The sequence below is a fragment of the Ctenopharyngodon idella genome, chromosome 15, assembly GCF_019924925.1.
Source record: "Ctenopharyngodon idella isolate HZGC_01 chromosome 15, HZGC01, whole genome shotgun sequence".
Taxonomy (NCBI): Eukaryota; Metazoa; Chordata; class Actinopteri; order Cypriniformes; family Xenocyprididae; genus Ctenopharyngodon; species Ctenopharyngodon idella.
This window is the reverse complement of record NC_067234.1, coordinates 18,301,314-18,324,114: the sequence shown is the minus strand read 5'-3', so window position 1 is coordinate 18,324,114 and position 22,801 is coordinate 18,301,314. Positions and strand designations below refer to the sequence as shown.

The 22,801-nt window shown below is 35.3% G+C and overlaps 2 protein-coding genes across 4 annotated transcripts; both read left to right on the top strand.

Annotated features, from left to right (window-relative positions):
* Nucleotides 1–7,661: 7,661 nt before the first annotated feature.
* LOC127495879 (odorant receptor 131-2-like) lies at nucleotides 7,662–8,964 on the top strand. Its single transcript, XM_051863293.1, has one exon. The coding sequence runs from the start codon at nucleotides 7,903–7,905 to the stop codon at nucleotides 8,839–8,841; it is 939 nt and encodes a 312-aa protein (XP_051719253.1). The 5' UTR covers nucleotides 7,662–7,902; the 3' UTR covers nucleotides 8,842–8,964.
* Nucleotides 8,965–11,201: 2,237 nt separating this feature from the next.
* On the top strand, nucleotides 11,202–22,212 carry p4ha3 (prolyl 4-hydroxylase, alpha polypeptide III). Of its 3 annotated transcripts, XM_051862275.1 has the most exons (14): nucleotides 11,218–11,302; nucleotides 11,453–11,522; nucleotides 12,907–13,061; nucleotides 13,194–13,417; nucleotides 14,020–14,163; nucleotides 15,607–15,658; nucleotides 15,841–16,004; nucleotides 17,155–17,331; nucleotides 18,187–18,251; nucleotides 19,439–19,598; nucleotides 20,288–20,350; nucleotides 20,521–20,589; nucleotides 21,053–21,149; nucleotides 21,549–22,212. In XM_051862275.1, exons 4-14 carry the CDS (start codon nucleotides 13,214–13,216, stop codon nucleotides 21,617–21,619), a joined length of 1,266 nt encoding a protein of 421 aa, XP_051718235.1. In that variant the 5' UTR covers nucleotides 11,218–11,302; nucleotides 11,453–11,522; nucleotides 12,907–13,061; nucleotides 13,194–13,213; the 3' UTR covers nucleotides 21,620–22,212. The 3 variants fall into 3 exon arrangements, with proteins under 3 accessions (XP_051718234.1, XP_051718236.1, XP_051718235.1); XM_051862274.1 differs by having other exon boundaries at nucleotides 11,202–11,522; XM_051862276.1 differs by lacking the exons at nucleotides 19,439–19,598; nucleotides 20,288–20,350; nucleotides 20,521–20,589; nucleotides 21,053–21,149; nucleotides 21,549–22,212 and adding an exon at nucleotides 19,193–19,389 and having other exon boundaries at nucleotides 11,205–11,522.
* Nucleotides 22,213–22,801: the final 589 nt, after the last annotated feature.

Sequence of the window (22,801 nt, the reverse complement as noted above, 5' to 3'; positions counted from 1 at the left end):
CATTTCTAATAAAATAAATTAATAAATAATGGAACAAAATATGTGGGCTTACAATTACACTAATGTTCAAAAGTTTGGGGTTGGTAAGATTTTTTAATGTTTTTGAAAGAAGTGTCTTATGCTCACCAAGACTGCATTTATTTGATCAAAAATACAGTAAAAACAGTAATATTGTGATACTGTTTTTTTATTTTAATATATTTTAAAATGTAATTAATTTGTGTGAATTTTTTAGCAGACTTTACTCCAGTTTTAGTGTCATATGATCCTTCAGAAATCATTCTAATGCTGATTTGCTGCTCAAGAAATATTTCTTATTTTTAAATGTTGTAAACAGTTTTGCTGCTTAATATTTTTGTGGAAACAGTGATATTGTGTTCCAGGAACCTTTGAATAATATAAAGTTCAAAAGAACAGCATTTATTTCAAATAGAAATCCTTTTTAACATTATAAATGTCTTTACTGTCAATTTCATGCTTCCTTGCTGAATAAAAGTATTAATTTCTTTAAAAAAAAAAAAAAAAATCACACTGACCCCAACATTTTGAACAGTAGTGTACAGTGTATATGATCTACAAATATATGTGTGTGAAAAAATGTGTACACAGTCTGGTGTGACCCTTATTATGTTTGGGCAATATTTTAAATTTCATTATCTATGAAGATATGGAGGCTGTTTTACTCATATAAACTTATATGAGTAAAAATAATTCTGACCATTTATGATGCTCAATGCTGTCTGTTACACTGCTAATGTATGTGTAATTTAGCATGCAGTTTTTTTTTTCTTTTTTAAAACAACACAACCATTAACCACTCTGTCTTTTTAAAAAAGGAAAAAATTAAATGGACAACCTACTTTGAATTTTGGGAATAATATCTACATTTGCTGTAAAATGTATCCTACATATTTTTTTGTCTTATATATGAGATTATAATTAGCATGTCCCATATCATAGTGCATAGCAAATAGTTGTCACAATCACGCCAGGCTCTTCCACACTCTACAGAATTAAAGTCCCTGGAATTGTAATCACACACACGTCACTCATCACAGCCCATCACTATACTCAGCACTATAAATCACGCTCACACTCAGCAGTTGGTGTTTGACCTCATCAGAGCATATGGACTCACTTACCTGCCTTACTCACCTGATGATTCATTTCGTTATCCCGTCAAGTCAGTTATATCCTCGTCTCATTTGCTTCCCAGTGTGGTGTTGTCATCTTCATCCAACCTGCAAAAGATAAGACTGTATCACTTCCCATCACATTATTCTGAAATCATCTCCCAAAGTCTCTACTCACCTGCTATTGTGTCTGTTCCTGCCGTTCCCACAATAAACTTGCCAGTTGTTGATTTTACATCTGTCGGCATTATTGTGTCTGTGCCATACCGTGGCAATAGTATGCAAGAAGCACAGCATTTCTGCAGTTTACATCCATGCATGCTTTTCAGCCCAAATATTGCCTATAAGGGCTTTTTTGCTCACCACCAGCCACTACGGCTAGTGGTTTTCCAAAGTTAGCCACTCAGCATTTTCACTGGCCACAATTTTGACATCGATACCATGACATCGAAAAACTGCCATATAGATATTTTTAATATTATCTCATAATTTGGCAGCAGGTATATTAGGCTGCTGTCACTTTAAGACCTGACACACGGATCCATTATACTGTTACTCATGCGTTTTCTTTCTCAACTGTTTACTGTATGTTCACTTAAAACAACTGACTGTGTTTATGTAAATACTCGCCAAGACCGGCAGTTTGACATTTTGTGTGTATTTGACTGTTTAAGCGCAATAAGCAGCTAAAAAGAACTCAATTTGGTACTGAGATGCAGGTTTACGTGTGCGCACTTTGAGTGTGAGCACAAAATCTAGGGAACGACTAAAATTATGTTTATACACCAATAATATTCATCCGGAGCAAATGAGACGAGTGAGTGAGGGGAGGCGGGTGTGTGTGTCAAATCACTGTCGGAGAGATGAGAGAGCGAGAAAGCACAGCTGGTGTTGATTCTGCAGAAAATAAGTATTGGAAGTGTTTCAGATATTTCAGCATCGATATGTGTCGAAAAATCAATATTTTTGACAATACGGCTAGTAGAAGTGACCTTGTTACATGCTGAAATTCACCCGCATTTGGCAGGTTGGCAGGTGTTAATGTCAAGCCCTGTCTTTAACCCCTTCTTTGTGACTGGTATCTTTTGACCTTTACAGTATGGAAGGAGGATAAACCTGCCATAGCAGTTTTTAAAATGTCTGATAAACTAAAAGATAAGTGATAATGATTTATGAAAATAAATTATGCTAGAATCTACACTCAAAAAAAAAGTTGCGTGGAATCATGGAAACACTTTTGGTGCTATGTAGCACCATATCTTTAACGGTGCTCTACAGCACCTTTGTCAAATGGTGCTATAGAACCCATAAGAGGTGATATTTTGCATTTTATTTCTTCAACAAAAATGGTGCTAAACAGCACCAACAGTGGTTCTTTGGCTTTTTGACCTTTAAAGGGGCTTAACAGGTTCTTTGTATGGCAGTGGTGCTATATAGCACCTTAACCACCCTAAAGAACCACTGAAGAACCGCTGAAGAACCATACAGGGGCTTAACAGGTTCTGTATACGGTAGCGGTGCTAAATAGCACCTCAGTCATCCCAAAGAACCGCTGAAGAGCCACTGAAGCACCAAGATTTGAATGTCCCTTGCTATGTTCTGAAATGTCTGTGCTATCAAGCAAATTACTTTTAGTGTGTAGTGTAAATATGCAGCCAGTATGTACTGACTACAACTTAATGAACTAAACTAAACTAAATAAAAAATAATTATTATGTGATTTATTTATTTGTTTATTTAAAAAATTATGATATGATGGTACAATGCAGAGAGCAAATGTTTACTGACCGCACACACAAAACAATAGTAGTTTGTGCTTATTAGAAGTGTTATGACAGATTGTCTCCCTTGGGTCTAATTAGAGCACAGAGTCATGAAATAAACATGTGTTTTCATCCTGCTTTGGGTTAATTGACAAAGGTAACTAGCAACAATGAGTAGTCTCATGTTACGTCAGTCCTTGGTGGCAATTTCTGTACGAGATGCTCTTCCAAACAACAAAATTGCCTCTGCTGAGCATAATTAACTTCAGGACCCTCTATGAAGACTTCATTAACTTTGTTTATTAACTTTATTAGATATAATGCCCTGCTAATACTGTATTTAATAACCAGCCATGACCATTTGACCTTATTATTCAAGCAAGTCATGACCATTTCAGGTCATTATATCAAAGCAGGACTAGTGATGACACATTTTAAAATAAACTGAAGTGACAAACGTCAAACATTCTCAGACTCAACCATGAGCTTCTTCTCCTGAACATTAATTTACATTTGGACGCATTAAGATTCAACATATAGCCTCTATGAATGTTATGCTGTAATAAGGCTCAACTGTATTTAACAATGAACCTGAGTGACTTATTGTTGCTGTGCCATAAGTCTAATCAGAGATTTGCATAGTTCTTCATAATGATAAGCATTTCACTTCTGCTCATGCCTTTTCTAAACTTCCTCAGCGTCTATTTCTGCGGCTTTGCGGTTGGAGCAACAAAGCATGACAATGACAATCTCAGGTTCTGATTATGTGCTTTAATGTAAAAAGAATTGAATGTGAGTTTGAATATTTTTCGTGAAAGCAGCAATGGATAATTCACCTCAGATCTTGAAAATAAACTCAAAGTGAACATATAAGTGTAGGCTATTCTATGATTAATGTTTTTAATCATGTTGAAATGGTGTAAGATTTATGAATTTGATACTTATCCATTTCGTTGTGAATGCAGTGCGCTTGCAGAGAGAAAGAGAGCCCGCCCACACGCTGTTCTGATTGGCTGTGATTTTTTATTGATTTTGTCGCGTCTCCAGTCGAGTCTGGTTTGGACAGATAAATTGCTTGCTGCTGGAAATTTGATCACATCGCATCTGGGTGGGAGGACAGTGTTAGGCTGTTTAAATTTGCTTTTCAAATCTGCAGTTTCTGCCAAAGGCCAACTCCAACAACAGAACTAACGAGCAGCATGATGAGCTCAGCTGTTTATTTCCCCTGTTTTGTCTGAATGCCATGTGGCAGATATGTAAAATCCGCCCCTGAACTCAGTGTCCCAGCCAACATTTCAAGGTGGGGCTTGAGGTTTGGGCCCTAAATGGGTTTGTCCATGTTCCATGTCTGTAAAATGTTGATTGAGATAAGATGAGAACAATTTTGTGATTTTCTTAGCATTTGCATTTTTGATAACACTTTCAATAAGATTAGTTAACTTGAACTAACAATGAAAAATAATTCTAAAGCTAATCTCTCGATGTAATAACGGAAGCATTTTTCCTTTGCGTTTTTCTATGTTGTCAAAACGTTCTCCATTGTAGGCTACACTGTAAAAAAAATACTAATTTTACAGAAAATAACTGTTATTTTTTTACGGTCATTTTCTTTTATTTTAAATTATACTCAAAACTCTGTAAAATTACAAACAATGTATGTAAATTAACAACTCGCCTGTTATTTTATGTATTATGACAATAAAAAATTACAGTAATTCACATTTTTTTACAGAAAATTTACTGTATTTTTTATACAGTATTTTTTCTGTTTTCTTAAATTACGAACAAATGTATGTAAAATTACAAAATAATCAGTAACTAAACAGTAACAAAACAGTTAAATGATAAAACGGTCAAATGAATGGAAGCCAAAACACCCTGTAGAATTAAAGTAAAATATCCTAATTTAAATAAACCGCAAAACACTGTTATTTTACTGAATTATTACTTTCACTTTAAAAAAAAAAAATCATAAAAAGAAAAAATGGTCAATGACTGGCAGCTACGGCTGCCAAACAAAACACAAAAGTAAAATATTCTAATTTAAATAAAGTGCAAAAAACTTTAACAGAAATTTTCTTTAAATGTTAAAAAACACTTATTTTACAGGCGTAAAATAAGTTTGGTATTCTGAGTTTTAAGTCATTGCACAGAAAATGCCTTTTGTTTTGAGCACAGAGACATCAATAATCAGCATATGAATCTCAACAATGGTGAAAATCAATTAAGCTTTTTTATGACTTTAGTAGCTTGTTTTGTGATGTTCTGAGTTGATCTGAATTTTTTTTTTACTGTCATCCTTGTTGAGATTCATACGTTGATTTTTGATGTCTGTGTGAGTTTCTGCATAATGATTTAATATCACAGCACTGCAACAGTACTGGCATATGAAATTACAACTAATATTAAACAATTTAGTCAGAGACCAGACTCTGGTATAACTGAATCAGACTTTATGATGTCTAGCTCATCACTTAGAAGGTGACTAACACTATCTGAGATTTTCTTGCTTTTTTTTTCTTCTTTTTTTTCTGTTTTTGCTATAACAAACATGTATCAGAAACACAGCTAAAGTAGTCAGAGAAATACTAACGTTAAAAAGTCAAGGGTCAAGAGCCCAACTAAAGCAAGCACTGACCACCAGAACGGTGACTTCAAACGTTATTATTTTATTCAATAAAACATCAACAGCTAAACCTCTGTTAATTATCAACAGGAACTTTAGTATAAAAGAAATAAAGTCTGGATTGTAATAAGTGAAGATGCTGAGATCTTACGAGATCTGTTAGTGTTTAATGATCTGTTGGGATTTAAAGGGTTTCTGTATCGTGTGTTTTGTGGGTCACCATTGTGCTGGAGAGAAGAGCCTGTGCTTCAGTCCAGGATGAGCCTGGAAACATTGGTGTTGTGTTGCATGTTGTGTCTTTTTTTTCAGAGGCAATAACTGTGTGGTTGCTGATGCAGTGATGTATAGTTACATTAATGCATTCATGTGTGCTCTTTCTGGTTAAATACAAAAGGTTTACATTTTACAGTTACTGTGTTTTGTTAGTAATAATTTAGGATCTATATCCATGAAACAACTGTTTTTTTCTGTAAGAGTGTTTTGCACTTTATTTAAATTATGATATTTTACGTTTATTTTACAGACTGTTTAATAGCTGTTGCTGAAAGTCATTTTTTTAAGGTTATGTTTTGCAGTGAAGGTGTTTTATTGTAATAATTCAGCGAATGCCTGTAAGATAACTGTTTTTCTGTAAAAAAAAGTTTAATGAAAATTTCTGTTAAAGTTTTTTGCAATTTATTTAAATTAGAATATTTTACTTTAATTTTAAGGTTTTTGTTTGGCAGCCGTAGCTGACAGTCATTGACCATTTTTTTTTTACGTTTTATTTTTTACAGTGTATGTAGCACCTTTGTCAAATGGTGCTATAGAGCCCATAAGAGGTGATATCGCATTTTATTTCTTCAACAAAAATGGTGCTAAACAGCACCAACCGTGGTTATTTGGCTCATAAAGAACCTTTAAAGGGGCTTAACAGGTTCTTTGCACGGCAGTGGTGCTATATAGCACCTTAACCACCACAAAGATCCACTGAATAACCATACAGGGGCTTAGCAGGTTCTGTATAGAGGGTATGCATAGATGTCACTTTCCCGCCGGAACGCGCTCCCTCAGCTGGACTGAGTGGCAAAAGAACCTGCTGCATGACTGGATTTAATAGGGGAAACTGCGAAAACGCGAGTAAAACAAACGATTACACTAAAGGTTTGGCTCGAAAGAGTTCCTTATGACATGTCAAAGAAACCTAATCCATGGATGTTGACATGCAGCCAGGAATCGTGTTTCCTGACATTTATATGTGCCTGATTTCGACGCCGGGGAAATACATAAAGCAAATCTGCCTGTGAACGCTTTATATAAATACAATATAGGTAGGTCTAAATCCGAGTGATCACTTATATCAATGTTATATATTTCGTCATATCGTCCAGCCCTAAAACTTGTATAGTTTTTGTCAGTGTTTATTTAAAAACACCCAATTATGCAGAATATAAGATGGTAAATATTTAATTGATGAGTTGTCAACACAATATATAACAATCCAATATATAGGGTATGATTTTACCCCAAAATCCAACATTTTGACACAAAATGATAACTGCAAAACATATTCAGAGTCCAGCTGTTTCTGTGAATTGCAGCGACCTATTTGCTTCTTTTTTCTGTAGCTTTCAGCAGTCTGTAAAAATATACCTCAGATTTTGTGTCAAAGCTATTTGTACAGTCAGTCGCAAAGCTCTTTCCGGTTTTAGATGTGTTTTGTGTGTTTTCGCGGCATTCACGCTGATAACCAATGCTGCCTCTCAGTCTTTGTGCCACTCTGTGGGCGTAACCGCAGTCATCTCAAAGAACCGGTGAAGAACCGCTGAAGCACCAAGATTTGATGCTATACAGCACTTAAAGAGGTTCCCCTATGATTACGAGCCAAAGAACCACTTTTAGTACTATATAGCACCATTTTTTTTAGAGTGTATAACAAGGATTACAATAAATATAACAAATGAATTGCTCATTGTTCATTCATTTTAGTTAACGAATTAACTAACGTTAACTAATGGGACCTTATTGTAAATTGTTACCACATATTTGCTGACGTTGAGGTGAGGTGACGTTTAACAAATTATATTTGTTATTGGGTGTTTTGACAACTGGATTAAAAATAGCTACATAGCAAACTGGGTGTTGTCAATCTGAATTCCTGAGTGAAATCCGCATAGACTATAAAACATGGCAAACATTTCCTTTCATTTTAGACCACTTCTTGGACTTCATTGTATATTGATTTCTTATTCTCATTCTTCATTGAAGGGTGTTTATTTCTTTGTTGAGATATACTGTGGTAGGCTACTTTTATGTCTTTGTTTTTCTTTTTAACATAACTTGTCATTTAGATTTCTCTCTCTTTGTTATCAATTGCATTGATAACAGTACATTTTAAACAATGGTACAAAACTCATCAAATGACTCTAGCAAAGGCTTCTCAATTCCACGAGGCAGAGAAAAAATCATTATAGCGTGTACACTGTCTGCATTCTTCCTGTATGTGAATGGTGTATTAATATTTACGTTTTTTAAAACGGACTATTTTCGCACCAAAATGCGTTATATATTTTTTATTCACACCTTGCTTTGTGATTGGCTGTTTCTGTTTATAACCAATATTTGCTTGATCCTAATCTTTCTCAATGCAACAATGCCTATAGGAATATGTCTTGTCATTTGTCACATTATGGAAGTGCTGAGCTTTGCTACTCCACTCACTCTCACAGCTATGAGTCTAGAGCGCTACGCGGCCATCTGTATGCCCCTGCGACACTCTCAAATCTGTAGTCTGTCCAGAACGATCCACAGCATTATCATCATCCATGTTCTCTGCTCCATAGAGCCCACTATGATCTTTTTCATCTTCACTGCCTCTGTTCCACTTCACATCTATATGAAAAAGGCACTATGCCAAGTGGAAGTGCTTATTGTTCACACGTGGCAGAGTCAGCTGAGGTCAGTTTTTACACAGATATTCTTTATGATGATTTTTTGCATCATTCTGTTTTCTTATGTCAAAATAATGCGTGTTGCAAAAATGGCAAGCTCTGGTAATAGTAAATCAGCTGTAAGAGGCTTAAAAACTGTGGTATTACATGGATTCCAGTTGTTGCCTTCACTCGTTCAGCTGTGGTGTCCGTTTGTAGAGCAGGCCATCTTGAATGTTGATATTTACATATATATGGAGGTCAGATATTTTAATTATGTTGTGTTTATGCTGGTCCCACGGTGCTTCTGTCCACTTGTGTATGGATTGCGGGATGAAAAGTTTTTCATTGCTTTGAAATATTATGCATTCTGTGCAGTAAATAAGAAGATTTCACCTAAGATTTGCTGATGCAGACTTCTGTTAAGGTGATCTGAACTGTGCTGACAAAATTCTGTACAAATATTTTCAGACTTGCTATATATTTACATGATATTAAAGCAAAATATAGTATATGTGCTTTTTAAAATGAAATTTCAATATTTTGTGTCTGAATGTAAAACAAAAATAAATATATATTAAAGAATCAAAGGCTGTACAGTGCATATTGTTTGTTGCATGTATGTTTGTATTAAATAAAAAATAGAATCAGAACATCAAACTAGATTTATAACTTTTATGGTAAAGCTGACAACTCAATATGTGCATTTAGTTTCCATGTTAAACACAGGCCTAGTATTAAAATCACTGGACAGTCTCTCTCTTTTCTTACTAGAGCAAGATAGCACAGCTAATGGCACCATCTTGTGACTGAAAACGGTTAGACATGTGACATTGTAATTACATAGTTTAGCTAACTAGTTTAAAAAGTTAACACAGAATGCAGATTAATATTGATAGGCTATATAAATTAACATATCAAAACTCTTCTGTAAGCAAAAGATTTAAGCAAGACACAAAGTATTTTTAATTAATGTTATATTAAATTAAATTTGCTTGAAGAGTTTGTTGACATAATCTTGTACAAAGTAAAGCCAAGAACTATAGATGAAGACAAGTAGGCAAACAATGTCCTCACAGTTTTTTATTTATTTTTAATTTTAAATTTTTTATAACTCAAATGTAAATTAATGTATGTAACCCTTTATGGTGTGCAATATGATATCAATGAGGAAAAAAATATTTGTGGTGTTTTTCCTGCTTAAAATTGGACACTGTAACAATATCAATAAAGATTTTCATTAATTTTTAATTTATTTATTCTAAAAGTTAGTTTGTTTTATCAAAAACAAACTAAAATGGACTGTTGCATGGAGGCAACACCGTACCATAGATGGTTAAACATTTGTGTATTGATCTCTAATTATTTTTAATAGTCAACTTATTTTGGATCATCACTCATGCTCAGTATGTAAACACTGTCACAGACACAAAGATATATCTTTAATTTCACCAAGCTGATTGCTCATTAAAAAAACCTGCAGTCATCATGTTTCAGGTCATTTCAAGTTTGATTTTGATGTGACATAAAGCGGTGATATCTAAGTGGGTGAGCTGTTTTCTTACTTTTTAATTAGTCTTCCCATTGACGCCATCATTTTGTTCATTCAGACTGACGCGCAGAATGTGCACGTAAACAAGAGGTGGGATTTATCGCACAAACCAATCATATCCAATCATAACCAATCATAGCATGATGCAGGCACTGCCTCATCTCACGTGACTTTCCCCCATTCATTCTCTTTCACCCCCCACAAAACCCACCGCACACTTTAGGGGCTCTGTTGATTCTCTACGAGCTCAAGGGAGGCACAAGAGATGCGGACTCCTGCTTTAACTTCACCTGTGGGTGTCGCTGTTGGACAGTGTTCCTTTAGAACATCGACTGACTTATACACTTTTTATTGTCACATTTTGTAATATTTGCGTCATTTTATTTTTGTAATATGGATTATTTTCTCATCCTAATTTTTTGAGGAGGCACTTCCTCCCTTGCCTCCTCGGAGGTAACGACACGATACACACAGACTGCAAAGCAGTTCTCCACACCTCATATGAGTTACACTGTAAGTCAGTATAGCAACATTAACCCTTCACTGCACAATAACCTTCTAAAATGTTCCAGACATTCAATAACACATTCAGTAACAATGGGACACTGGTAAGAGTGGGGATATTTATGTCCTGTTCAGTGGACCTTACATTTAGTTTTTGAGAAAGATCTTATCCTGGGTTGGAAGTTAGAGCAGCAAAAGCAGTGGAGCCGAGCCTCATAACACAGGCTTTAAAGCAGAACTAGTACACTTTCTAAATGCAAGTTTGACATGTTGCATTAAAAAAAGATGTTAACATTAAGCATAGAGCAAAAATCCTATGCAGGAACAAGCAAAATGGCTAAGTAGCAGCAAATAACAGAGGGAGGATCAAAATGACTGAGTTTCCATCACAGGACACCTTGACGCCACATGTTTGTGACTCAATTTGTAATGGCCATTAAAACAGATTTCTGTTGTAATTTAATAATTTAAAAGTTGTTTTTAAAGTTTTCTCTATTATATCATTATATTTTTTGTCTATAGGCTAATAAATAATATATTTAGAGAGATCAGAGAACAGTTTTTTATTTATTTATTTAGAAAATCCTAATTCTATCCTGTATCAGTCTATACCTGGGGTATTATTCAGCGCACTCCCAGGCAGCCCACCTCTCTCTCTCTCGCGCGCGCGCGCGCGCACACACACACACACACACCCAGGCATTATGCTGATGGCTCATCGTGGGCTGTGCGCGGTTTTTTCATGTCCTGCGTGAGAACATGGTGAACTATGAAGAGGAATTAAAAGCTGTGGACTAACACAGTCAGCGCATGATGTAAGACCGCTTAAACTTTTTATAATCTCTCTTATAAGATGTCTTCATACTTTAGCCTTTTTATATTTTTATATGTACTTAATATATCTGACAAATCATTCGGTGAAATGTTTACATCGATGATGAGCGTGAATCAAGCTGTTTCCGCAGAAAGACAACTAATCGATCATTTAAGAATATACATAGAACTGGAAATACAAAGACTTGACGATATTAAAAGGTAAGAGAAAACAATTTGATAATTTATAGGAATGTATTAAAGTGCTGATTAGTTAGGCTAATTAAGCAATCTAAATAGCACAAAAAGATGGTCACGTTTAAAAACTTCCCACACTTTGAAAGATATCTATGGCACCGAAGCTGTGGTTACTGTGGAAAATCTTATAAAGGATATTTCTATGGCGTGTAAGCCATATTCTGTTTAGATATTGGGATTTTAGTTTTTTAATTTCAATAAAAAAATTAAAACGACAAAAACTGTAAAAGGCATTTCGGTTACACTTTATTTTACAGTAAGTGCACTTACGTGTATTTACCTAAGCAAGTATGGGTAATATAAGGTAACTACATGGGTTAAGGTTAGGTTTAGGGGTAGATTCAGCGTTAGTACCTAGTTATTACCCAGTTATTGCAATTATTATAATAAGTACATAGTACATGGGGAAAAGGACTGTAAAATAAAGTGCTACCGGCATTTATGTATCATGTTTTGTAAACATGGCAACTATACCAACACTAAAACTGAAAAAAAAAGAGTAGTTTTTAACTAAATTTGTTTGATTTTAACAAAATGTGTTATTGCATTTAAAGGGTTAGTTCACCCAAAAATGAAAATAATGTCATTTATTACTCACCCTCATTGCGTTCCACACCCGTAAGACCTTCATTCATCTTCATAGCACAAATTAAGACATTTTTGATTAAATCCGATGGCTCAGCGAGGCCTGCATTCACAGCAATGACATTTCCTCTCTCAAGATCCATAAAGGTACTAAAAACATATTTAAAACAGTTCATGTGAGTACAGTAGTTCTACCTTAATATTATAAAGCGACAAGAATACTTTTTGTGTGCCAAAAAAACAAAATAAGGACTTTTCAACAATATAGTGATGGGCCAATTGCAAAACACTGCTTCGGAGCTTTACGAATTGAATCAGTGACTCGGACCTCCTATCAAACGGCTAAACTGCTGAAATCACGTGACTTTGGCGCTCCGAGTCACTGATTCGATTCATAAAGCTCCGAAGCAGTGTTTTGAAATCGGCCCATCACTAAATTGTTGAAAAGTTGTTATTTTGTTTTTTTGGCGCACAAAAATATTCTCGTCGCTTTATAATATTAAGGTAGAACTAGGCTACTCAATCCGCATGAACTGTTTTAAATATGTTTTTAGTACTTTTATGGATCTTGAGAGAGAAAGGCTCATTGCTGTCTATGCAGGCCTCACTGAGCCATCGGATTTAATCAAAAATATCTTAATTTGTGTTCCGAAGATTAACTAAGGTCTTACGGGTGAGTAATAAATGACATTATTTTCATTTTTGGGTGAACTACCCCTTTAACCTTTGAATGAAATATCAATCATTCTTTTACATTTTTTAGGTTCTTTTCAAGAGTCAAATCATTACACAGTGGTGTATACAATGAGCCATCAGCTACCATAGCTAATCCAATTATTGCTTTCAAACTGGTCAAAAGACTTAAGTCTGAATGGTTGAATGTTGTCCATAGCAATGAAGCCGAAGAAAACATCAAAGGTAATGCTGACCTTCATACACAAGACGCATTTAAGAAAAACCTTGATCTACAGCTTAATTTTTTTGTACTTTTGGCTTGCTTGTGTCCCACTTAACTCTTACCCTTCACAACCCCCGTTTACTTTCCTTCAGCTCTCAGGGAGGGCTACAGGATGATGGAAGGCAGCTTACCCAAGCTGGAGGACCTTCAGGGGGCAGCACAGGGGCTGATGAGGCTTCAGGATGTGTATGATCTACGTGTGGAGGGGCTTGTGCAAGGGCACTTCCAGCAAATCACAAATGGAAATGCTGTTGACATTTATAAACCCCCTGTGTCTGATACACTCTCTGGGGATGATTGCTTCCTTGTTGGAAAGGTAAAACAATTTTATTTTATCTATTATTTTCAGTCTGCTTTTAAATATGTCTTTGTGGCTTTAAAGCTAATAATTTCTTATTTGTCACAAGCTTAATTCTAAGAGGGGTCGAGAAACGTTACTGCCTATACTCTCAAAGTTTGGAATGTATTGTGAATCACTGGGAAAGCCTCTGGAAAAATGTGTTCAGAATGTGTTCCCAGTTGAGCAGACTTCCTGATGTAGATTCCATACATCTCAGTTTGTTTAGTAACTGGTGCTTCTTTTGTGGTTTATACTCTTCTTTCTTTGTGTACAAAGAAAAGCTCAGTTTTTTCTGTCTTCTTGTAATAAGCACCATCTGTTCTCTTTACTACCATCCATACAAGTACCAAATGAAATGTGTTGTTGCAAAAGTTTGGCAACTTCTGTTATCATTTCTAAAGTAACACATTAAAATACCAGTGACTAAAAGGTTTTTGACAGAAATCCTTTTTTTACTGTTGTGTAAGAAGTACTCTGAGCTCAAGTGTCAAACATGTGGGATTTCATCATCTTTTTCGCTTTTTTTCCCGTCATGTCGTATTTGTGTTATGTTACATCTGTGAGGGCTGTGTTCGTAGGTGGCCTATGATCTGGAAGATTACTACCATTCTGTGCAGTGGTTTGAGGAGGCAGTTCGTCTCTTTCGAGGAACAGAATGGAGTCCAGAAAATGAAGGCACACTTGAAGATGCCCTTGACCATTTAGCTTTCTCTCATTTCAAGGTATGGTACCTCTCACAAAACAAATATGAATTTAACTAAGACCCTGTTTACCCCTGGTATTAAGATCTGTCTTGGGTGATCCGAAGGTGTACACGGGGTCCAACCTATTTTGTCAGATCACATTTTGACTCCTTATTTACACTGCACACCTCTGTGGCGCATTATGGCTCCGGCGAGATTTTGTTCCGTCCTCTACGCGGTGTCAACTCACACCAGGAGCATTTCAGAAGCGACACGGCTGGATTCATGAGACCACGAGATTTGCCTGTCCGACATTGTTTTCCTTGATTTTTTGTGTTTTTAATGGCTAATGGTTATATTTTGTCCGGTTTAATTGTGTTTATTGCTATGCCCTTTTTTGTTTTGCTGTAGCCCACAGACAAAGTTAATACACTTAAAAGTCTAGTTATGGACGACAAAAGGATAAAAGATTTTTTTATTGATTTTATTTTTTCAAGATTTTTTTCAACTTCAAATCTCTTGTTGTCAATTTCTGACCTCCTAGTGATGTGAGATATGAACGGGAGTCTGCACAGGGTAATTATTTTGACTTTATTTTGTATTTGAACTGCACGGCTTGGACACGGCGTCCATCAAAAATAGATTTGGCGCCTATCTTTAGCGAAGTGGCGCAGTGAGCCGGTTCTGAAATGTGCCGTGCCGCGGCTGGTGTAAACACAAGCATTGACTAAAGTGGTTGTTATCGACTCTGGCGGCCGTGTCGGAGCCGTGTCGGAGCCGCAACGCGCTGCAGACGTGTGCAGTGTAAATAAGGGGTGAGGTATTCAGAAATGCATGTGTCCACCTTTCAGTGTACCATACCAAAGTGCTCCAGATAACAGCGAAAAACCACCTATTCTTGCACAAAAAAAGTTACAATTTTAAAATTAAAAGTTAAAATAATAAAAAATTTTAACATTACAGGGCTAATAACAGGACAATTATAGTTAACTAAACACTAAAATCACAAAAACATTTTTTGTTACTTGAAATAAAATACAATTTAAAAACTTAAACTTTATTTTATTTCAGCTAGTAACCAAGATAACATTTATAATTTTCATTTAGTTTAACTTTATGTACTAAAATAACAAACACAGAAATAAAAAAAATTATAAAAACTACTAAAAATTAAACTAAAATTTTTTTAACTAAAATTAAAATGGTAAATATAAACATAGAAACTTATTCAAAATATTCATAAAAACTCTCCCCTCAAATCGCAAAAGTGTTTTCATAGTTTTAAATATAATAAGTTTAGTTTACCTTTCTTTGTCTTATCTTTGGTGGTTCTGTGTAACCCATCTCTATGTGAACAGTATTTTTTAACAGTATTTTTGTAAGACACACACACACACACACACACACATATATATATATACATATACATATAAAGATAGAAGTATATAACTATATGAAATACAATGTTGTTGTTGTTTTTAGACTGGAAACATATCCTACGCCCTCAGTCTCTCTCAGGAACTATTGCTTCATGGTAAACTTCTGCAGTCTACTACCAGCCAGCAGCAATAAGTGAGACAGCGAGAGAGAGAAAAAAAATACTTGGCCAAACAGATTCATTTATTTTTAATTCATGAATAAGGATTAATTTAAATATAATCTACACAGAAAATGCATTATATTACATCACAATGCAATTTCAATCTTTTCTTCAAGATCCTATGAACAGAAGGGTACATTTCAATGTGGAGAAGTATGAGAAGCTTCTTGATGAAAGGCCGCCTGTTACTAACCAAAGCTTGGCTTTGAAAAGGCCTGACACCACTTATCTGAGAACCAGGAATGTCTATGAGAAGCTCTGCCAAACAAAAGGATCTCAGGTATCATTCCACACTATGCTACGCAACTTGTGATCAAGGCAATGTAGTCTTCAGCATTCATCAGAGGCTATATCTTTCTATTCCAATCTGTTGTTGGAAGTATTATGAGCAACACAAATATAAAATGTTAGCACATAAGTTAGAAAAAGGGAAAGTATTCACACATTGCAACTCAGAATTAATTTCAAGGATTATTACAGTTTCTAAATGGAGTAAACTTCCATTATAATAATATGGTATCCATATGGCTATTAAATGCTTCCTATCATAAAAAAGAGCCAAAGTAAAAAAAAGAGCTATGGCAAATCCTGTGTGGATCTTGGTAGAATTCCTCATGGGGCTGCCTGAAGAAAATTACACAGCAGCGTACCAAAGTGAATTACTTCAGCTTTGGATCATGAAGAAGGTCACATTAAATAATGGCCTGCTTTAAATCTTAAAGGGTTAGATCACCCCTGTCATTAATTACTCACCCTCATGTCATTTCAAACCCGTAAGACCTTCGTTCATCTTTGGAACACAAATTAAGATATTTTTAATGAAATCCAAGAGCTTTCTGATCTCCCTATACACATCAATGTCATAAGAAATTTAGAGGCCCAGAACAGTACTAAAGACATCATTAAAATAGTCCATGTGACTACAGTGGTTCAAACTTAATGTTATGAAGCGACGAGAATACTTTTTGTGCACAAAAACAAAAATAATGACTTTATTCAACAATTTCTTCTTCTACTACAGGGTCAACTGTTTGGTTACCCATATTCTTCAGCGTATCTTTTGTGTTCAACAGAAGAAAGAAATTCATACAGGTTTGGAACAGCTTGAGGGAGAGTAAATGATGACAGAACTTTCATTTTTGGGTTAATGTTATTTTAAGGTGGCGCAGAATAGACACATATCTCAGTTTGGGAACCACTGGCCTAGATAAATACTTTTAACACAATAATGTTAGAGTTTTATTGCATTCACAATGACATCATTTGATTTAGGGTAGTTAATTAGCTGTTAACTTAAAATATTTTTGTTTATGTTTATCAGTTAAACTCATTCTTGTTCCTTTTTACATCTTATTAATGATTATTTGAAGCCTCTTTTGAATATTTATGTTTCAGAGCCTTAGAAATAATAACATGCCTTCTTTTTACAGCCAAAACATTTTGAGAACCCAAGGTTATTCTGCGACTATTTCACCAATGGCAACCCTGGTTTACTTCTGCAACCAATTAAACGAGAGCTAATCAGCCTGCACCCTTATGTTGTGCTCTTCCATGGTTTTGTCACCCGACCTGAAGCTAAAAGCATCAGAGAATATGCTGTGCCAGGGGTGAGTGCAGTTTGAATTAAGGCTTAATGTGGAAACATACAGAATTGGGTATGGAATATGTAACTCGTGGACTTATACCAAGATACGAAAGTAATTCATTGTAAATTAATTGATGAACCATGCTGCCTTTGATATTGTGAATTTCGGACCCAGAACTCTCTGAATAACTGAGAAAGCCTTGTTATTTTTTTTATTGAGAAGTGGATGTTATTTAGCCTTTATGTTACTTGGATCATTTTTGTATTGAGGGAAAAAAGGTTGGCAGAGACTTCAGCTCTCATTTGTTGCCAGTTCTCAGCTGAGGTTGTTCTGCTTTCATTTTTTAAAAATAATTTGTCCTCTACTGAATAAGACATTTTCAAACACTTTTCATTTTACTGCATGCCAGTTACTGACTGACATGGAGAGACTCTTCAAAGTGTCTGTATAAAGCCATTTTCTCAAGAGAGACACAAAATTTTGTGTGCTAGTTTTCCCTCATTTTCCAGACATATTTAACCATGGAACTTAAGCCAGCTTCAAACTGAGCTGGAAAGAAGATAAAGAGCACATTACGTGAACAAGTCATGCGGTCAGAATCAACTGTGCTTACAGCTCGTCAGTTATTCCACCCAGAGTGTTTTTGTAGGGGTAGACTCAGCATTAAATCACGTGTTTCCGTCATTGCTTTTTTTTTTTTTAAGTCTTTGTCCCTGCCAGTAGTTCAGTAATTTTTTTCTTTCTTTCTGAAATTCACACATAACAGAAGCTGCCAGAGATTTTGTTTTGATCTTATCTCCCTTCAAATCTTTATTCTTCACAGTGACAAAAATGTATAGAAAATATTTAAATGCAAATGTTCATGTTTTCCTTCAGCTTAGAAGATCAGTGGTGGCATCAGGAGTAAATCAGACCACTGCAGAATATCGCATCAGCAAAAGGTACAAATCAGTTTTTTTCTAAAGGCCCCATGAAATCAGTTATATCAGCTCATATTTATGCTAGTGTACTCCTACAACATTCAAAACCAACATATCTCAATGATACAGTATCTCACAGAAGTGAGTACACCCCTCACATATTTGTAAATATTTTATTATATCTTTTCATGTGACAACACTGAAGAAATGACACTTTGCTACAATGTAAAGTAGTGAGTTACAGCTTGTATAAGTGTATAACAGTGAACATGGGAAACCAGGATAGCGCTCAGAAATGCAGTTGTAACATACAAGACTTAGCAATGAATGAGTGAATAAACCGGCCTTATATAGACAGACTTAAAGTGTTAGTTCACCCAAAAATGAAAATTGTCATTAATTACTCACCCTCATGTCGTTCTACATCTATAAGACCTTTGTTCATCTTCAGAACACAAATTAAGATCTTTTTTGATGAAGTCTGAGAGCTTTCTGTCCCTCCATAGAGATCCAACTCAACTACCACATTCAAGTAGGAAAGTACTCCATGTGACTCCAATGGTTTAACCTCAATTTTATGAAGTAACGAATTTACCACTTTACTTACAAAAATATGGATCTGCAACGCACGTTCAGAGCTTCACGACACATGCGTTTTGTGTTCAAACAAGAGCTGACATTGTTGCGTGAACGCCTTGGATAATATTATTTTGTAAATAAAGTGGTAAATTATGTTTTTTTTGCACAAAGCACTCACGTCGCTTCATAAAGTTGAGCCACTGGAGTCACATGGAGTACTTTAATGATGTCATTCTTACCTTTCTGGACCTTGGAGTGGTAGTTGTGTTGGATCTCTATGGATGGACAGAAGATCATAATTTGTGTTTTGAAGATGAACGAAGGTCTTACGGATGTAGAATGACATGAGGGTGAGTAATTAATGACAGCATTTTCATTTTTAGGTGAACTAACCCTTTAACAAGGCTTATGAGATGCAGCTGAAGACAATCATGGATGATGAAACCAGGCAGTGAATTATGGGAAATGTAGTCCTTCATTGAGTGGCAATAGTCTGGGGTTATCTGGTGGCAATCAAGGGCACTGCAGCTGGTGATCATGGCACCAATATTATCCCATTTTTTTCTGTCTGTACTGCTTTAGTTTGTGAAGTGGCTCTCACATTAGGTTTTTTGTCAATGATCTTCCAGTGCATGGCTTAAAGAGTCAGCCCATGAAGTTGTAGGCAAGGTGGATCGACGCATCACTATGGTCACTGGGTTGAATGTGCAGCCCCCTTATGCTGAATATCTCCAAGTTGTAAATTATGGCATTGGAGGACACTATGAACCTCATTTTGATCATGCCACAGTGAGTAATAAGAATGTTCTTTAATTATGAATTTTCCAAAACATTTACACACATTTAAGGAAAAACATTTACAAAAATTTGTAAATAATAAAGAAATGCTTTCTGATGCAGAGATTTACTACTTCTAGGCCCGGTTTCACAGACAGGGCTTAGCCTACACTGTAAAATGTAATACACTCTATCTACTCAATAAAATTGCGGCAACAGATTACAAGCAATATTATTAATTAAATTCAACATATAAGAATTGAGTTAGAATTAATCAAATTAATTCCTTAAAAGTCAACCATTTAAAATTAGCAAACACCATTACAAAAACCACAAACTGACATAAAAAGCAGAGTCAAACTGCCCAACTAAAGGAAACACTGATCACCATAATAGTGACATTTTCAATAAAATCAACATCTAAACCTCTGTTAATTCATGTGTTTCTCTTTCCTTCAGTGATTCCACTTATCATCATGAGGCAAAACAATGACACTGACATATTTTAAGATATGTCAGTGCAAGTTGCTTTCAGTTACAACAGCTCATGCATTTTAGTCTAGGACTAGCTTAAGCCTTGTCTGTGAAACCGGGGGATAATGTATCTTGTATATATAGTATAAGCCATGATGCATACCCATTGTGTATAATGTGACTTTTTACAGCAGAAGAATATTTAAAATTGTTTTTTTAATTGGCAGTCTGATTCGAGTCCATTGTACAGGTTAAAAACTGGAAATCGAGTGGCTACCTTCATGATATATGTAAGTGAATAAATAGTTCAGCTCTTGCTCGCTTTCTTTCTTGATTAAAAGACATTATCTTGCCAATGTAGTTTTGAGTGATAAAGTAAGTATGTGAGTTTTGAAAGCATATAGCAGTAACCAAAATTAATTTAATGCTGCTTGAGTAAATCACTTTTTTTCCTTTTTAGTTGAGCTCTGTGGAAGCAGGAGGATTCACAGCCTTTATATATGCCAACTTCAGTGTTCCTGTAGTGGAGGTACAGAATTACATACATTAGTCTCACAGATTCATTTAAGATAGAACACAACCACACTTCACTCTGCACAACTTTCAGAATCCTATGTCCTTCAATGCTGAGTAATAACAGATTGTTTTCTGTTGAGGTCAGACATTTCGTTGGGTATCCCGTTACAACAAAAGCTTTGGGTTTGGGAGTCAGTGTTGTTTCAGTAAATGAACTGTTGGTGAAACCTGAGAGAAGGCTATCTAGAAATTTGCACTTTCACCTCCACCCACTAAGGGGGATGTCATTTCTGCACAACCTCTCGCAAAAGAAAAAAGGAATATATATGTTAAATAAGGTTCATAATCCAGGATTTTGGCTATTGTGTACACTGTCAAAGACGTTTTTAGACTAAATAAACATAATATAACTATATTGGGAGTTTTCTTTATTCTCTGTAAGGAGTGTATTTCACTTTTTTGTGTTTTCTTTCTAGAATGGTGCTCTCTTCTGGTGGAATCTTCATAGAAATGGTCAAGGAAATGGTGACACTCTTCATGCTGGCTGCCCTGTCATTGTTGGCGATAAATGGGGTATGATTGTTGCATCACATGGTGTCTTGTTTACCAACATAAGGAAAGAACTTAATTTGAAAGACAGTCATATATAAAGCAATTCAAGATATATATTTAATTCATTCCCTGGTAATTGAACCTATGACTTTGGTTTTGCTGGCACCACACACACACACACACTACTGTTTGAGCTACAGGAATGCTCCAACAGTAGGTAGTAATTCTGTAAAAGAAGCAAGAAAAAAAAGTGAAAGGAAAAATCTGAACCTTCAGTGAAGTGGGAATGGTTAATGGAGCTTTTATGGGATATTATTTACTAGGGATGCCCTTATATGTACTATATCAAGGCTTTTAAAGCCACATGCTTTCTGTGAGGAACACACCAAATAAAGGCATTCACTGTCTTTTCTTTTCCAGTTGCCAATAAGTGGGTTCATGAGTATGGACAAGAGTTCCGACATCGTTGTAGCCTTAATCCTGAGGAGTGAAGGAAGAATGAGACCATTTAAAGTACAAGAGTCAACCCCCTTAAAGGGGCAATGATAGCAAGTGAGGAAGTGAAAGACTGAGAATGAAGGGGTAAAGCATTTGAGAGCTAAAACCCTGCCTTCATAACTGATTTGAGTTCCCAGCATTGGGAAGAGAGGCACATGGATAATTTTCATGGATGTTTGAAGGGCACAGGAAATAAAGAGATTTCAACTGTGTGTATGTTTGTGTGTGGTTAGGGAATGGTTTGGTATGCAGCCCACAGGGCAAGCTGACCTCTTGTTTCTGCTTCCCAAGATAAACACCAGAAAGTTTAATGAAAATTGCTGTTTACATGAGTACCTGATGATGATTTGTTTTGATGAGTAGTTTGTGGTAACATCTTTTCTATTCTGACAGCAAACAATATATACATATTTTTATAATTAATTACAATACACATTGAAATAGGATAATGATTTGCCCACTTGGATGTTTGTTAGCTTTTAAATCTGTTGCAACTGTACGTTATTTATGGTCGCAAAGCAACTTCCAAAAAAGTTCCATAAATGTTGTAAACATATAAATAAATAATAAAATGAGATGAACCTTTTCTTTGTAAACTTTTCTTTGTAAAAAAGTATTTAATTTATTGGCATACTGAGGTTTAATTTTCATCTTAACAATGTATTGCTATATATTACATTGCCATGACATAAAATAACAAAATATTAATAGCTAACTGCTTTAAATGTAATGTAACTGTATTAATAGCGGTCACCAAGTTTTCAAAATATCCTTTAGGAATTTATTGCTATATCTCCAGATTCCTAAAAAAAAAAAAATCTCCAGATTCCTGACAGCATTTATGATAATATTGAAGCACTCCCTTTCTTTTAAAAACTTTCTTCAAAGCCAAGTCCAAAATTTACAATCATTAAGTGTAATACAGACCACTGCTGTCCTCTGCTGCTGGATTAATGTAAGAGTTACTCGATTAGAAGCACATTTTATCCAGAGGATTGTTCCCACTATGCTACTGAGGTACATGCCTTTCTGAAACTCTCTAAGTTATTATTATAATTATTAATGTGAGACTCTTGTAATTGCTGACCTTAAAAAATTGTTATAAAAAAATTGCAATTCATTTCGGTATTCTAAAGTATCTCAATGTGATGTGACAATTACAAAACAGTGCTAAT

Bases quoted from the DNA above. Each gene is read 5' to 3' on its own strand.
- LOC127495879 (XM_051863293.1), top strand. From the start codon at position 7,903: ATGGTACAAAACTCATCAAATGACTCTAGCAAAGGCTTCTCAATTCCA.
- p4ha3 (XM_051862274.1), top strand. From the start codon at position 11,341: ATGTCTTCATACTTTAGCCTTTTTATATTTTTATATGTACTTAATATA. The intron at 14,164-15,606 runs GTATGGTACCTC...TGTTGTTTTTAG, and splicing joins TAGCTTTCTCTCATTTCAAG to ACTGGAAACATATCCTACGC. The intron at 17,332-18,186 runs GTGAGTGCAGTT...GTTTTCCTTCAG, and splicing joins GAGAATATGCTGTGCCAGGG to CTTAGAAGATCAGTGGTGGC.